This window comes from Ammodytes marinus (genome assembly GCF_949987685.1).
Source record: "Ammodytes marinus genome assembly, chromosome: 3".
Lineage (NCBI taxonomy): Eukaryota > Metazoa > Chordata > Actinopteri > Uranoscopiformes > Ammodytidae > Ammodytes > Ammodytes marinus.
Window position 1 is genome coordinate 20,107,344 of NC_137232.1, and position 17,276 is coordinate 20,124,619.

The following is a 17,276-nucleotide window of genomic DNA, read 5'->3' on the forward strand; positions in this document are numbered from 1 at the left end:
TAGGTCCAGCGCAATGTAAAACACATTACACAGTGTCTTAATTGTGACATGTTAATTTACTTTTATCGAGATCTTATAAGTCTTTGAATAATGGAATAAAACTATTTACAAAACCATTTAAAATGCCAGAAATTAAGAAAGTACTGACCATTTTCTTTTTAAAGTAACCCTGAATTTTTTCAACGGTCATTCCAATAATTTAACATAAATAATTTTTCATTCCAAGCACATTTGTCTTTTTTGTTAGCACTGTATGCCATCAAGTCTCTTACTGTTGAAGATGGTAATTATTAGCCTTATACAAAGCTAACTATAATTTGTCTCTTGAGATGTTTAAGGAGTACAAATTACTTTGACAACTAACAAATTACTTAACAACTGTTGGTAGTAAAAGTCTTTAGTAAAAAATATGTGCCAAGATGTGCAAGACTTGCACATGTTTTTTGTTACCTAAATGTAAGTCTGTATAAAATGTTTTCATTAAATTGCAGTGTGATCGATGTGGTTTCTTTACTACATTTCCCTGTGTTGCTTTTTTGTCTATTGATATTCCTGTTTGAACACCCTTAAAAAGGCAAAAAGTCAACACATGTACCAGCAGGTGTCTTGAATTTCTTCTTTCTTTCTAGGATAAAAGGTCACAGTGGTGCCAGACACTGGACTTACACTCAATTCGCTCCCTTGAGATTTTTTTCCTATTATTTTACAATTTCCTTGTGCACTTCTGAAGTTTCCACAGATATCTGGACAAAAGTGCTCAAAATGCCACTTTGCTAGGAAAAAGGTTTTGTTAGTTAGCACCACAGCAATGTTGTTAACAGCCATATGGTTGCATATCTTTTAGTTTCTTTCTTTTCCACTGTCGTTAAATTTTTTCAACCCGGTCTGGATTAAAATCAAATCACTTTAAAATAGTTAATTTACTGCGTATGGAGGTTTGGTATACATTTATTTATTTGAATGCGGTTTTGGCAGAGCTCATCATTCGTAATGGGAGTATGTCCTCCACCCACTCATTAGGGGAGGCTTTCATGCGCTCCCATAGGGCCATCTCAAAGGGAGTCGAGTCCATCCAGTCCACTGCCGCTCCAAAACTTTTCCCTATAGAAACACACAGGCACATACAAGCATTAAAACCATGCAGTGATATAAAGTGACAACTTGCTCTGATAATAAAGTATTATAGTATCGTATTGTATGTAACTAATTCACTCAAATACTTTTGTACAACTTGGATAATTTAAAAAACAAACCATACATTAAGAAAAAAATATACCGATTTATTGATCATTTCAATTTGCGGCCATACATTTAGGCTTTAACATTGACCTGAGAAATGTGAAACATCTAGTGTTATCTCGCAGAATATATGCTAGTTTATATTTAAAACAATGCGATGCACAAGCTGACAATCACTACCATTGCTACTACTTGCTTGAGTCAGATTTGTTACTGTGAAATTAGTTGGACAATTACCTGTCCCAACTCCAAGCCTCAGGCCCCCTAGCAGGTTGCTGGCTAGCCGGTCTCGGTCCCACACTGTGAGCTCCACACAGGCCTCTGATAAATCAGCCTCTCTGATGCCGTCGTACACCATTGTGTGGTTAAACGCTGGGTCGGCTGTCCTCCGCAAAACACGTGTCTTCTGGCGACTCTTCCTGCTTGTGTCTGGCAGCACAAAGCTTAAGACGAGGTAGGAAAAGGAAACGTGTTCACTGACACAGCAGAATAATTGAATTGGTACACTTTGTGGAAAAATTGTGACATTGTGGGAAATGAGTTGATGAGTAAGCTGTGAAGGTTGATAACCATTCTCATGTGTGTACCTTCAATACAAAGCTAACGCTGCAGCCAGGAAAGGGTTAGCTAAACTTAGCTTAAAGACTGGAAACAGGGGGGAACAGCTAGGCTCTTTCCAAAGGTAATAAAACTAAATATGTTGGCGCATGCTCCCCCGTTAAACCATAAACAGTTGTTTTAAGGCTACTGTATTTGTACTTATTAAAAAACAAGATATCAAGCGTAAATTAGTGAGCTTTAATACTGGTAGGCGATTTTTGTTTCTTTTGACACCAGGTTAGCTTAGCTTAGCTTATGTGGAGACCATGAACTTTCATGAACTAAGATGTATTGTGCCATACCATTTAACAAATGGGTCAATGGTGGCCCTGACAAGGGGCAGGTTCTTGCATTCTTTCACCCAAATGTGAACCTCTCCGGCGTTTGGAGCCTCCTTTGCTAATCCTTTGGAGAAGAAAGGACAAGATTTACAAAATGTTAAATTGTCATGGCATATTGAACATTTTTAATTGAAAAAAGTCCTACTTAAGTAATAGAATAAATCTGTGTTCAGACCTTCACTGTGGATGATCTGTGGCAGGAAACGTAAGGCTAGTCTCATCTCTCCTTGACCATTTGATGGCACTAGAGTGGGTGTAGTCTGAAATGTTTGATAGGTTATACATCACATTGACAGTAGATCCAAAATGCATGAAACCAAACAACTACCTGTGTACACAGGTTGCAAAATAACGGAAGCCTATCAATGTTCCCAGGTCTCAATAGGATGATATAGGGGGAAAACAAGGTTTACTTACTTATACTTCTGTATATCATAACTGAACCAAGTGGTATACAGATGAGGTTATCAGGTAAAGTTAACACGAATGTATCATGATGGATATCAAGTCAGTGCTGTTTACTTTACAGCGTTTGTTTATCCAGAATACTGTATGCATTCTGTTACACTGGAATAGTACATTATTAAACATCCCATTTGGTGCCATATAAATCTGGGAACTTTGAGCACTGGGAACATTGAGGATAGCTCCAAAATAACAACAGGTCAGTGATATATAACAAGATCATAAAAGGCTCTGGGGAAGTGAGCAGAATGATCACATTCTTAGATAACCAAGCCGTTGCTTGATGAAAAAACAACTTCTGAGTATCAAGCAGGCTGTTCATGCATGTCTTCCTTCTTACCCTTGCTTTCAGGGGTAAGTAGTTCTTCTGGGTGTGGTCAAAATCCCACTTTGAGAGGTCCACGTCTACCTCGCCAAGGAAACTGTTCCTGCCAAAGGTGTCGTGATGCCAAACAGAGAGAATGAGAGTCTGGGTTCTAAGGTACTCCATGCGAACACGATACTGCAAGGACAAGTAAGAGCAAGCAGCTTTTGTTTGTTGACTGTCATACATGCCAAGTATCAAGTGTGGGAAAGTGTAATCTGCAGGTAATTACTCTGAGGATCTCGTTGAAAGTTGGATTCAGTGTCTTCTTTTTGACCGATGTTTTCCTCTTTCCCAGATGAGCTTTGTCAGGAAGCAGGTAGCTTTTGACATACCTTCAGAAGCAAAAAACAACATCAATGCAAGATACACTTTTTTAACATACACATTACCTCATCAACTTGAAAACTGAAATAAATCAAGTACTAAGAATTATTTCGAAAATATTACAAAGGATTCACTGAGTATTTCGTGACATACTTGAGTACAGTGTTGTAGTATTCAAGACTGGTCTTGGTCTCGAGACCACTTTTAGAAGGTTTCGGCCTTGTCTTGGAATCATCCACATATTCTTCTTGTCTCGGCCTCAGACAAAGAGGACTTGGATTATATTTCAAGACAGGTCAAAACCACTACTGCAAGGATATCACTTAATACACCCACACATATAGTATTTATGGTAATACAAGAGGTGAATAAAGGAATCTTAATAAAGTTTTGTGGGTGTTTTTAGGGAAATGTCAATCTTACAGAGTGCTCATGGCTTGCATGTTCCACATTTTATCACAAGTGTGTCATGCAGTATGGGCTTCGCATTGGTCTTGTCCTGGTCTTGACTTGGTCTCAATCCCTAAAAGTCTTGGACTTGTCAATGCCTCGATAGATTCTGGTCTTGGTCACGACTTGGTTATGGTTTAGGTGGTCTTGAATACGACACTGCTAGGCCGCATGTCAACATACTCACTGAATTTCAGTGGTTGCTAATTTCGGGCACATCAACATGTCATTCTCACTTGGCAGAGGATGATCAAGACATATACTGTATAGAAATCCTAGAATATGATCCTGGAGAATTTCAGGTACAGTACTTACGGATCTGAGCGGCCCCTCTTTGGGTCGACTGCAGCCAAGTCTCGGCACTCGGCCACAAAGATGTGAAACTCCCTTAGCCTCTGAACGTAGTTGATGGAGAACTGGATGTTTCCCTGAACCTCCACATTCCCAAAGTCCCCGCTGTACATGGTCATCACACTCCCACTCAGCTTGGAGCACACACAAACAAGTAGGCAAACATTGTATACTGTCAATCACAACTGGAATCATTATGTAAAAAAAATGTATTGGACATTTTAAAATGTATAATGTATGTTCCTAATGTACAGTATATAGACATAGAGGTCAAGACAGAGCTGGTTGGTGCTGCAGGTGTGTAAAAAGTTGTACAAAGCCTCTTGTGTATCCAAAAACAGCTGCGGAAAATTTGATATACTGCATCACTTACCATGAGTCTGATGTGGCCGAAAAAAACATTGTTTAAACTTATAAACAGAGAAGGGAATAACATGACTATTGTTGATTGAAACAGCGATTCCACTGCTAACAGAAAATATTAATTATGGGTTAAAGTCAATCCCTGAATATCTCAATTTGCAGTGCTTAATGTGAAGCATGTGTAAATGACTCCCGATGTGGTGTGTGAACATACAGAAGACACAGACGCCATGTCAGGGGAACCAGTGAGGTCAGTCAAAGAGTTTCCCATCATTAGTCGTCCTCTGTGATCACTTTCATCGCAGGTGGAGTCAGTGTCTCTGCCAACGTCCTGCAACACAGACAGCACACATATAAAAGGTTCCGTGCTCACGGATGCAGAACAGTCTTTGACCAAGTGGACTTTAAGGTGCAGACTGGGCTTTACCTCCTTCTGTAAGAACGAAGGCACTGATTTGCGCATCTTCTTCAGGTGCTCCGGATCCGAAAATAAGGACGAGGAGGGTGACGCGACGGATGAAACTAAACAACAGTTGATCGGGAAGCAGAAGATACAAAAATGTAATTAGTTAAAGCTTGGGTATGTGATTTCTGATTGGTCAACAATTGGTTAACATGAGCTGTACAATTTGACCAATCAGAGCGAAGCTCCGATTCTCTGTTCTTATTGGCTGTTGGGACTGTCCATTCACTTTGGCACAACTTTTTTGGTGTAGAGCGTGTCAGGGAGGGACCATAGGGGAGGGACCAAAGGGAACAAGTGGAGCGGTTGAGGTATTTGGATTCGAATCTCTATCCCAACTGCCATTTTCTCCCCAAATCCTCCACCCCAGCTTTAATATGTTTGCAAAGACATCTACAATGAAAAGGATCAGGATATTTTTACCATCACTAATGCGCCTTATGTCAGCAGTCGGGTCTGGCCTTCTTTCTTGTCCTGTTACAAACAAAATAAATTAGAGTAACCCCCGATTCATCTGTGCATGAAGACGATCTGACTTGGAATCCGAGGACATGCTCACGTGGTGATAATGGTGCTGTGATGTCCTCCATGCTTTTAGCCAGATTTTTAGGCCGTGCTTCAGCTCGCCACAATGCTTTCCTTACAGGGTGTTGGCTCTGATCTTCATTATCACCTGCAGATAGAAAAAAAAGGCTTGATTCCACCTTTTTTCTTTGTTGGCTGACAGTTGTTCATGCTACAATATGTCAGTGCAAGTATTGGCATTATAGTAAACAGTGATGTTGATCATTATGTGTTCTGATTGCAGAGATTATTTTACCAAAGTTCAAATAAGTTGTGTGTCTGGACTAACACTTATTTTGTTATCAATAAATAATTTAAAGACATATTTTTTTGCATTTTTATGCTTTATTGATAGTGTAGAGACAGAGTTGAAATGGGGCAGAGAGGGGAGTGACATGCAGAGAACGACCGCGGGCTGGAATCGAACCCGGGTCCGCTGCTGGCCGAGGCCCATGGGGGGGACGCCCTACCAACTGAGCTAAGGGCGCCCCCTCAATAAATAATTTAACACTGCAAGGTCAAATACCTGATACCAGATGTTTGGAATTTTTGCTGAAAAGGGAATAATAATAATAATCATAATAATAATTGTTGTTAACAATTATAATCAATACACACTAATACAAATATTAAACTTTAATGTTAAGCTGTGAAATATAATAATAAAAACTGAATTCAAGGTATTCCTAGCAGTAGGTATCGGATCTGAAAGATAGAGGAACTGAATGGTACTTAGTTATAAATGTGTTATTATTTTTAGTTTTATTTGATTGCTTTAGTATGCATTAATTGGGAATTAGGATGATTTTCCATCGACCGGTTTGAAAGATACATAGGTGTAGTCCATACTTCATATTCAAACTACTGTAAAAGAACACCTGCGTTGTAGGTTGGTGATTATTTTTTTTTATCTGTGCGGTGGCAGTAAAGTTAGAAGAATGTATCACCCAGCCCACAAGTTAAACATGAGCAGCTGACCACAGTTTCACACAGTGTTTACAAGGATTTGCTTCTACTAACACAGATAACAGAGACACGGACATGATGTCAAGGATACTGCTGGATACAACCCATGGTAATAATAACTGTCCATGAATCTGCAAACAGCAGGAGTTGGATTACTTCAATAACTCTCTTTATTTTCAATACATTGTGAGAATTATGTCATACATTGGAACAGAATAAATATAAAAATATTGATTACATTAGATATTTTTCTGTTTTAGTAATTGTTTAAAATGCTTCTGTTGTAATGATCAGTATTTATATTTGTTAAAAATATATACATACTATTATAAAAAGAAAGAAAGAAAATAATTAATATTTCTGCCATATGTGAGAAGTTTTTATTTACTGTTAATCATATTCATGGAAGAACTCCTTTCCTCAAAACTTTAACCTTATACCTGATATAAGCAGAAGAGGGCAGATGCTTCCAGGCATAAAGACTATTGACTGCTGCCAAAAGGAACAAGCTCATACACACAATGCCTGCAAAAGCATGGCCTCCCCACCTGCAACTTCTAAGACCTCATCACCCGGAGAGCATGTACCAGCACATGACCCCAGACAGATTGCTTCCATCAGGTCAAAGATACAGAACTCTAGCCTGGAAACGGGCACGTTTTAGCAGGAGATTTGTTCCCTCTGCCTGACATAACTAAATAATACACCCCTGTAACTGGCGTATGGGAAGGTGCTGTCTATGCATCATGTATTTATGTTATGTTATGTATATTTTGTAAGGCTCTGTACAGACTGTGGCAACACATTTACAAAACTAAATAAATAATCGAATCTCATCTGATCCAAATGAACTTTGAAAAACTGCTCACGCTCATGTTACCAGAAAAAAGCATGCTAGCATGTAAATTGTATTGTGCTTTGACTTTCAACAAAAACAGCTTTAGTTGATTGTTCTTAAACTATAAAAACTCACGGGTGGAACTGTTCCTAGAGGTGGACCAGGTTTCCGATGTGCTGCTCAGAGCTGACTCTGGGCCTGTGTCTGAGCTGCTGTACATTGACCACAGGGGGCGTTGACTCGTCTTGCTGCTCCTCCTGCTGCTGTAACGCTCCTCTGAGCTCACTGGAGTGCTGGCCCTCATCGGCCCCACCAGGTCAAACCCATACCCAGACTTGCCATCAGACCCCTCACTCTTCACAGCCGGGGCTAGGGAGGTGTGGACGCTGGTCTCATCAGTCATGCCCAGGTAATGCCGGTAGTCTTTGGGAACACATGCCCGTGCACGTGGGGTCAGATTCTCGGTTTCCTCCGAAGATCTGCTCGACCCTCCAGCAGCCCTTTCAGCGTTCTGCCTCTGTTTCCTGCTCTGGGAGTGGACAGGGCTACCATCCACTTGAAAGTGGCTTTGATCGGTTTCATCAGGAGCACTCAGAGTGAACATGCTTCTGGCGCGACGCATAGAATTTCCACGACTGCTCGAAGTGTCTTTTCTGCGAGCCTCCTTTCCTGAACCGCTTTGTGGTTTGGTGGATTTCTCATCTCTGTTAGTGTCTTTAGAGCTCCTTTTGGACTCTCTCTGCTGCTCAGCTGTTGTATAATTGGACATAGCGTCATTCGCTGCTCTTGTCCCGAAGCCCGTCTGTCTATCATGAGGCGACTTCGATCGACCCTGTGAAGGTGGAGATGATTTCACGACAGCTGGTCTTGTTTTCTCAAAAGCAGGTGATACCCGGTAAACCTCAGGGTCGCCACCCTTTAACTCTTGATCTGTCAGCTGGGAACCCAATGGCTCTTTCCTCTTTGGGCTTTTGGGTTTGTCAAAGGTTAACGATCCCTTGTTATCTGACGTGGCCTCATCCCAGAACACACGCAGGGTGTTAAATTGTATTCGGCTTGTGCCCAGGCTTGGGGACAACTTGTCTAATCTTTGATTGAAATACTGATGTCGTCTTTCTGAGCCTTCCTCGTCGCTGTCTGAATAATTTCCCATTGAGCTAAGGTCATACTCCGACTTTGTAAATCTTTTAGTCAGTTTTGCCTGATTTGCACCTCGAGTGACCTTACCCTCCCCAAGAGCTCTGGCTTTGCCAGTGTAAAACACTGGATTGTTCCTCTCCTGCTCCCAGAAAGATTTGAGCTGCTTTATCTTCTCTGCAGTGCTTTCTTGATGCGATGAACCTCGTCTGTTTGAGTGAGGACTGTTAACTCTGTCTTTATTAGACGTATCCTCCTTTCGTTTAAGAGACATGCTTGACGGCACACCATGCTCCTCAATCTCCCTTCTCTTTAAATCTTCACTTGAACCTCTGCGTATTTGTGTTTTGGGGGTGATTTGTACCTCACCCCCACCTTGCTTGTATTCCATATATGGGATGTTTCTGGATGAATAGAGCTTGTCAGATTCTGGACTGTCCATTGTTTGGAGATCTGTATCCAGGTGGGACACAGAAATGTTCTTGGACAGTTCGTCTTGCGGCAACATTTCTTTATATTGGGAAATAGTGTCAGGTTGCGGTTTTGGTTTGACTAAGGAGACACTGTCGGACTCTGGACTCAGTCTAGACTGGATTACTGTCCATAGTTGTGGACTAAGTTTTGTAACACTTAAAACTTTAGTGTCTGATGCTCTTTTGTCTACTACTTGCGGACTGGCTGCTACCTTTAAATAATCAGAGGAAGATGGGTCGTTATGGTTCCTTTGAGTTGAAGTCTTCATCAGCAGACTGTCTACCTCCTGATCATTATATATGGGAACATTGTCTCCAGTGTCTTTCTGTGAGCTGATCACCACCTGTTGTTCTCTTTCAAGCCCATTTGAGGTATACTTATCATAACTACCCTTTCCATTGTATATTCCAGGCACAGAAGGCATATCAGACACTTTCTCCTCATCTCCCTCCACTGAAAGATGACCAGCTTTTTTTCCTTTGTCGCTGGGCGTGATTGATTTACCAATTAGTATTTTAGGACCTGAGTTGCTTTTCTCCCAGAATGACTTCAAATTGGAGATTTTTGCTGCCTGGTTTTCATCGTAAACGTCTTCAACCTCCTGTGACCACATTCTTTCACTCGTATCCTTCTTCACTTCTTCTTGTGTTTTGGCCAGTGCCTTGTTGCCTATTCTGTCTGTTGATCTTAACTCTTTGGCGTCGTCGGTCTGTCTTTGTAGGTGATTTCTCTTCATTTCAAAAGTTTCCATCTTTCTATCGCTTATAACATTGTCAGCATATTTTCTTGAGGAATCTTCACCTCTAAATTGCCGGATTTCTGCACGTTTGTCAGAGCCTTTTTTCAGCCCCTGAACGTCTTCTGTTTTTGGCCAGTCAAGGCTGTCTGTGCTGCGATTGAACCAGTCCAACACCTTTGCGATGGAGTCCTCATCCTCACCAGTTGGACAAGAGGTCTGAGTGGATAATTTAAACACTGATTTCGGATTTGATTTGGTCTGCATTTTCTTATCAGACTTATCAATGAAGTGGAGATCATACGATACTGGAGGATCTGAATCTGAAAAAAAGTGTGTAAAGAAAAGTAAATAACCAGACTAAGTCTGCAGCCATGTTAGCAGCAATGCGAGGCTGCACGTATAAAGGCTAGTGTCAACACGTTTACATTCTCACAATTACACAACATGCTGGTGCTAAGGAGATATCACTAAAGTTAAAACAAGAAGCACATTTTATAGCAGTCAATCTAACTACATTTAAAATTAAATAGTCTGAGAACTGCGCACAACTGTTCACATATACTGTAGCTTAATTTTAAAAACTTGGGAACCACTGCCTTATTTGACACTGAAGTCAACAAGTCAACACATACTTTTAACTATAGTAAACAGTTATTTCTTGTAACCGAACTCACCCACAGTGTTAAGGGTCAGACTCAGCTCTCCCTGCCTCGTTGATGTACCCACACTGCTGTTGTTTTCTCTGTCTGAACCCTGGACGCTGCCTGTGTGCACACTGACGATGTTCACCGCTTCACGTTCTCTCTGATCAAATCGTTCATCGCTCTTCTGTGGGATTTCTCTGTCAGTGGACAAGTCAGTCCTGGTGCGTGTGGCTGGTCTGAAATTGCACAGGTTGTGAATGGCAATGGAAGAATGAGAAGATTTAATTACATGTTGGGGGTCCAAGGATTTATCATACACTGACCTGTCTGTTGTTACCGGCGCTGGGTGTCTTTCTCTCTCCCAGCTGAAATTACAAGAAACCTCAGATACATCGCAAAGTGGCTGCTGGGAGTTTTCAACTAAAGATTTGGGCGGTGGAGCAAACTGAGATACTTGGCTAGAGACAACGCTTTTCTTTGGCATTTCCTCTAAGCCTTTTGGATGGGACTGTTTAGAACTGCCACTGGACCCTCGCTGCAGGCTCCGTCTTGGGGCAGGAACAACCCCCAGTGACCCTACCTGGGCTTCTAAGACGGGAATATTGCTATCTGATTGAGACGAGTTACGTCTTGAGATAAATGTCCTCTTCTTTGGCACTGGCCTGAACCCTGCAGAGGAGCCTTCTGATGTGACAGAGCCTGAAGTTTGACTGGCTTCTGCTGCCGCATGGCTCTTCAGTGGAGATACGGGCTCTGAAGAAAAACACAGAAGAAGTATTGGTTCATCACTTTGTAAATGATTTGTGTGAATCATTTGTGCAGTGTCTGTTTTCACTTCGAACCTATCTCAGTTGAGTCGTGGTCCCGACTGCTTGACATGTCTTTGATATTTTCAGGTGGTTCAACGACAATAAGGGAAGCTCGGTTGAAAGGGTTTGGCCTTGGCTTGAAGTGAAGTGAAAAAAAGAAAGAAAAAAAAAGAAAAAACAAACAAACAATGAATTAATGTTTAACATCGCAATATCTGCAATTCATAATGTGTAAAAGAAAGACATTTTTTTACGGAAAGGTTGTTTAACACGTATGCCATACCGTTCTTGGAGAGCGGACTGGGGAATTAAGATTATCTTTTTCTGCATCACTGCTGGAAAAACAGATGAAATGTTTGGTAAGGAAATGTGGATGTAATGGAAATACAAGTGCTGCTAAGGATCAATTGAGGTTACAGAGAGTAAGTAAATGTTAAAGTCATGTGCCTGCTGCAAAGCACCTCAGCAGCAAAGTCTGTGTGTTTTTAAGCAAACGTACAACTATGGTGTGCATGACTGGGGCTTGCTGATTCGTAAATAACACTGATTTCAAAGAAAAAGATGTCCACTCAATGTGATAAACCAAAGTATCACAAGAGCATAAAAGCATTAGAAAAACTGATAAATGGATAAAAAGATAAAAATTAAATCTCCTAACATCTTTTTGTTGCTGAATAAGACATTTCATATCACAGGGAAGCAAATATATTTAATGATTTAAAATCCATGTGATTCAGCAAAAAAACAAACAAAGGGAGTAGACTGAAAAACGTAAGATTGCGTCTATTTATGTTTTGTCAATTTGCAGCCCTCTGCTAGAAGAACAGAAGGTTAGCCAAATCAAACATTGACCCAACGTGTAGAGGGGTGTTAAATATGTCTCATCTATGGGACATTTTCTGTTGTTTTGGACGTTTCTGCCAAATAAAGTTCTTAACAGGATTAAGTGGCTCCGCACTGTTACAATATTCAGAATGCCATAATAATCCAGTTACGAAGAATAAAATTATCATTATCAGCCAGAAACTACTGGAAACCAGCTCAGAACAACAAGAGAAGAAACATTGTGATCCCTTCGGTAGAATTTCCCTCTAGAAATAAACCTTGCCACTAACACAAACAGTCACTTCTCATTAGGAGAAACTATGCGGCAAGCGTTATTGAATTAAACACTTTGCTCAACTGTCGACGTGTTTTCCCTTTTAATACCTCAGACCACATCCTGCAATGTTGTGAGCAGGAAGCTCCTGCTGGGCTATAAAGTTACCATGTTCCCTGTTAGCACCACCTATGTTTACACAGGTTGAGTCATACACTGCACACACACACACACAAATGTAAACTTATAGTGTAAGAAAGAGACAAGCTGCAACTGTCTCATAGTGATGAGGTTGTTAAACGTAAAGGGAAGTGGCCCTTTGAAGAAGAGTATTCAAGGGCCACAACGAGGCATATTAGAGTATTGTACACACCACGTGTGTGAGTGGAAACAACTAAACTAAAATCAATTAAGAGTGGTGAGAGATCTTTTGGCCAATCAATTAATTCTTTAGATGAAGGTGTGGCTTGCCGCCTTTTAATGTCTCCAACCCTGACCACATTGAATAAAGTCACCTCTGTGGCAGGCTAACTAATCATAATCATGTAAATAGGGAAATAAAGAGGTTATAGAAGGATAGATCTTTGCATAAGAAAAGATGTTGTACTTGATATCCCGTGGCCGTGGCGGTCGTGCATCCAAACTTCTGGCAGGTTTTGGTGGAGGGACGATATCCGGACCTCGACTGCTGGGTGCCTTGGATCTTTCCACCCTAAGAGACCCGTCTGCAGCATTAAGGGACAAAGAATGAGGCGCGTTTACAGGAGATTATGAAAACAACACAGTGTAATTAACCATTCTAGATTTGAAATACTGTTTTTTATTTTTATTTTAGACAGATAAAGTTATAGCTATAGTCCCTGTAGCAGCCCATTGGTTGCTTTGCAGTTCAGACGGACGAAGCTTACAGGGAAAATGGAATACATGGTTACTTTTTATCCAGTAGTAGCAGGTTTTCTGATGATCCAAAACGGTCTACTAGGAGGAAAAAATGTTTGGCGGGGCCAAATTTTTTTTATTTAAATCTAAGATTTTCACAAACTGGGCTGCTTTACAGTGATGTTCTTTTCTGCTGTCACGTCCATAAAGTCAACTTTGCAAGCCTCAGACTGTGAAAAGATTGGATTTATACTTTGGTTTTAGGATTTTATCCTTTCGGGCAAGAAGATAGGACCTGCAGCTGGATAAAAGGTTGAAAAAAAAGTACAGTGTGCTAGATTCTCTCCTTGATAGCAACAGGTGCTTAAAAAACAAGCCCTTTGTCAACAGTGCAAAGGGAACACACCTAAACCAGCTTTCCTCGGCTTCATGGAGGCTAGGATGATTTCCGAGCCGTGGATCTTGTCCATGTGTCTACGAGACTTGGCCTCGTAAAACCACTCTCCGGTCAGGTACTTACGCTCGGTGACCGTCTCTGAGCCACTGTTCAGTATTTTCTCCAGTTTCCTGAAAGGGGAAACACAAAGGAGCCCATGTAGCAATGTTTAAGTAAAAATGCTTTTCTATTTTGTCATTCATTGTGTTTTGTTTCATGTATTATTCCTAGAAATGAAAGTTACTCTCTGCTTCTCCAGCCCAGTGGCTACAGAGCCACATAAAGACCCTCTCCTGTGAATGAACAAATACGAGACAATGCTTACTTTAAGCGGAACGGAATGTGCATTTATTTCCAGCTGCCCTAATCTCCAAATTAAATTATTAAATCAAGGCCAGACAAAGTTGAGACGGACAACAACAGGGTGTTTTGAATCTGTTCACGCCACATATCTGAAACAAATTTCTGCTCAACTGGAAATCGTCTTTTTGGTTTGAAACCACCAAATGTCTGTTTTGCTTTGCTATTTTTAAAATTTAGAACTCAGATTAAAAAAATAAATAATTTTCATTATTGAATCCAAATTGTCACTGCTTCATCATTATCAGCTTTTATATAACAACTGCACATGTTCTAGCTAAAGGAAATAATTTTGTGTGGGAGAAAACATCTCCTTCTCCTAGTTCAAATTGAATCAAAGTCATTTAAATCGAACCACTACAACAACTCATCATTCCATCTTAATGGAGGACCACGGCGGTCATGTGAATAAAGGGCAGCACATTATTACAGGTTGTTGGCTTAATCCTTTTACACCAGACTGGTCGGGACACGGCGGGCATTCAGAAGAACAGTTGTCCAGGCCAATTCCAATAAACTCACATTTTTCATGGCATTCTTGACTCCTGGGAGTGAGTTGAAACACATCTCCAAAGAGTTTTGAGAGGTAATTTTTTTATGACACACACATGGTTGAATTCTGAAGAAGGGTAAGACGTTCCTGCTTTTGCGTCAGGACATGGGAGAGGTCAAAAAGAAACACAAGGCTTCTTGTTTGTCTTAAGAAAGCCTTGAACATACATCGAGAGGATTGGTTTTACTCCTCCCAGGTTAAATGGAAGGGCCAAGGAACAGCTAATTCGCAGGTTAAGCAAAAAATGTGGCCATCTTCACAGGTAAGGTGAAACTAATCCGCATGGCCTCTAAGGGTTTTCTATCCCTGTCTGTCGGGGCAGCATTGTGCTCTCCCATGTGTGGACTTGAATTTTGCTCTAATGTAATTGACCATCTCACGCTGAGAGGGGCAACGTCTTTGTATCCAGCCAAGCTGTTATTGTGTTATTCCATTACGGCAAGATGAGCATCATTTTGACCAGCATGGTTACCATCCGTCCCACAAAAGGCCTCATCTCAGAAACAGGCGATGGAGGGAGCTTATCAAATCAATAAAATGACATTAGCTCGAATGTTGGTCTGAGCATTTCTGCTCCTGTAAAATAATTCTGAAGGTTTGATATTGCCTTTACAACCTTTAATAGAAAAAACAAAAGTTCAAAGATAGCATGGACTTATTTTTCTTTTGACTGCCTGACAGAAGGGGTAACATATTTTCGGTAACACTTCATAATAAGGGTACATTAATGAACGATTAGTTTATGCTTAGTTAATGCTAAATAAACATTAACAAAGCATTAACTAACTGTTAAGAACTGCTTAGTCAGTGCTTAATACGCATGAACTTACCGTCAAGCTTAGTAAATGCTTAATTAAGTGTAGTCAATGCCTAACTAGGCATTGACTAACTGTTTATAACTTTGTATTAACAGTTAGGTAATGCTTCATAAGCATTAACTAACCAGTAATAGCATTAACTACCAAGTATTAAATAACAGTAATTAATGTACCCTTATTGTAAAGTGTTACCCATATTTCTAACCTGACTCTCTCCTCCTCAGCCTTCTTGAGCTCGGCATCTCTCCTCAGCACCGTCATTATCATCCCTTGCTCCTCCTCCGTCAGGTGGCTCAGGTCGATCATGGTTCCTCCTCCTGCGTTATCTCAGCGTGCAGGTGTGTTGGAATGACCGCCTAACTGTGTCTATTGCTGTCGGGAAAATCACGCAACAAAAAAATTTAATTGACATCTCTACAGAAGATCATTATTTTGCAACCATTGAACTACGGGGACTTCTGCTACATTACAATATTTATGACAGCATGTCATTTTACATTATTAAGAAATGAAAAAAACATATGAGTTTATAAAACAAGATTGTTGAGTTCAAACCAGTATTTCCCAACCTTTTACGGCTCTTGGCCTCTTACAAAAACAAACAGATGTCTCTAAATTGTTAGCAGTTTCACCAAAGGGAGATTTTCCCTCTAAACATACAAGTTGAATTCATTTTAATAGTTTTTTTAAAGACCAAAAAGGTGAAATAATCTAAACATTCACAAACAAGAGTCCAAAACCTGTGTAGCATAAATGTGTTTTTTCTTTCTTTCTTTCCTCACTTATGAATGAATAATTTTATGGCCCTTCAGATCTACAGTATCTTGCGACCCTTTGCAGGGCCCTAATCCCCAGACTGGAAGTATATAAAGTATGTATAACTAGCTCCAACTCAACCAGACACAAGAGTAAATTATGCTTATTCATTAAAGCATCCATATTAACAATCTAACAATGCCATGTATAATAGTGTTTATTTTACTTTACTCTTGATACATTAAGTATATTTTCATGACAATACCCAAGTACTTTCACTTAAATAGGATTTAGAATACAGGACTTTGACTTCCACCACTGTTTGTTTCTGCACCATAAACAATTTATATGGATCTTAGATCTTTTGCATGTTTATTTAAGGAACTGGCTGAAAACATGACATGAACTCTTGCTGAAAGACTACAAGCTCTATAGAGGAACTGTTAGAGCATGTATTGTCTTCAAGCCAAAAATCGTTGACTTTTTTATGCAGCACTCAACAGAAACACGATACAATGTCCGGTGATACTTCTCTTTGTGTGCAGGTGCAGATTCTGAGATAAAAGGGTGCAGTAAAATGTACCTAAAGTATCACCTGGACATTGTCAGTCTTTTATACTGCTTCTATATTCTTGCTGCATTAAGGTGCATGTTGCATTTGACTGTTTTAGATGTTTAGGGTGGAGCTAATTAAACTTTGTAACATCAAAGTTTTTAACTTTGTAATGAGCTCAAAACAAACAAACTGCTGTTTTCAGATTTTTGGCGATGCATTCTTCAGCTAATCCAATGAGCGAATAGTTTGTTTATCTTAAGAAGTAGTTGAATATTCTCAATCAATAAATAAACACTCAATCCTTCAGTTTATCAGAAACATTCAAATCGAATCACCAAATTTGTAGATGCTGGTTTACGACTGAACACTAAGCGTTGGAAAGATTGCAATATGAAAAGTAACTAAAGCTGCCAGACAAATGTAGTAGAGCAGAAGGTACAAAAATTGCCTCTGATATCATGAAGTGGAAGAATAAGTACAAAGTTGTATAACTTGAACAAACTCAAATGAAGTACAAGTAACTTGCAATTGCTACTACGCACAGTTGTTATTATGGTTATTCCACCAAGATAACGTTGATAAAAGTCACAAAGGTTTAGCTTTAATGATTCACATAATGATTTAACTTCTGGTATATTTTACTTTCTGAGTTCAAGTATTTGACAGGTTTGCCTACCTTACAGGA

The 17,276-nt window shown here is 40.1% G+C and overlaps 1 protein-coding gene across 2 annotated transcripts; it reads right to left on the reverse strand.

Moving 5' to 3' along the window:
* Positions 1-929: 929 nt before the first annotated feature.
* On the reverse strand, positions 930-15,618 carry sytl2b (synaptotagmin-like 2b). Of its 2 annotated transcripts, none has more exons than XM_080025322.1 (19): positions 15,485-15,618; positions 13,519-13,679; positions 12,841-12,958; positions 11,418-11,466; positions 11,168-11,270; positions 10,649-11,078; positions 10,356-10,561; positions 7,467-10,001; positions 5,523-5,636; positions 5,387-5,437; positions 4,928-5,022; positions 4,715-4,831; positions 4,102-4,271; positions 3,242-3,344; positions 2,986-3,147; positions 2,356-2,440; positions 2,142-2,244; positions 1,477-1,682; positions 930-1,101 (listed from the first exon to the last, which is right to left on the reverse strand). In XM_080025322.1, the coding sequence occupies exons 1-19, from the start codon at positions 15,583-15,585 to the stop codon at positions 953-955; spliced, it is 5,058 nt and encodes a 1,685-aa protein (XP_079881448.1). In that variant the 5' UTR covers positions 15,586-15,618; the 3' UTR covers positions 930-952. The 2 variants fall into 2 exon arrangements, with proteins under 2 accessions (XP_079881448.1, XP_079881447.1); XM_080025321.1 differs by having other exon boundaries at positions 11,418-11,469.
* Between the last annotated feature and the right edge of the window lie 1,658 nt (positions 15,619-17,276).

Bases quoted from the DNA above. Each gene is read 5' to 3' on its own strand.
- sytl2b (XM_080025321.1), bottom strand. From the start codon at position 15,585: ATGATCGACCTGAGCCACCTGACGGAGGAGGAGCAAGGGATGATAATG. The intron at 3,148-3,241 runs GTAATTACCTGC...TTGTCCTTGCAG, and splicing joins CTTTCAACGAGATCCTCAGA to TATCGTGTTCGCATGGAGTA. The intron at 2,441-2,985 runs GTAAGAAGGAAG...CAAACATTTCAG, and splicing joins ACTTACCCCTGAAAGCAAGG to ACTACACCCACTCTAGTGCC.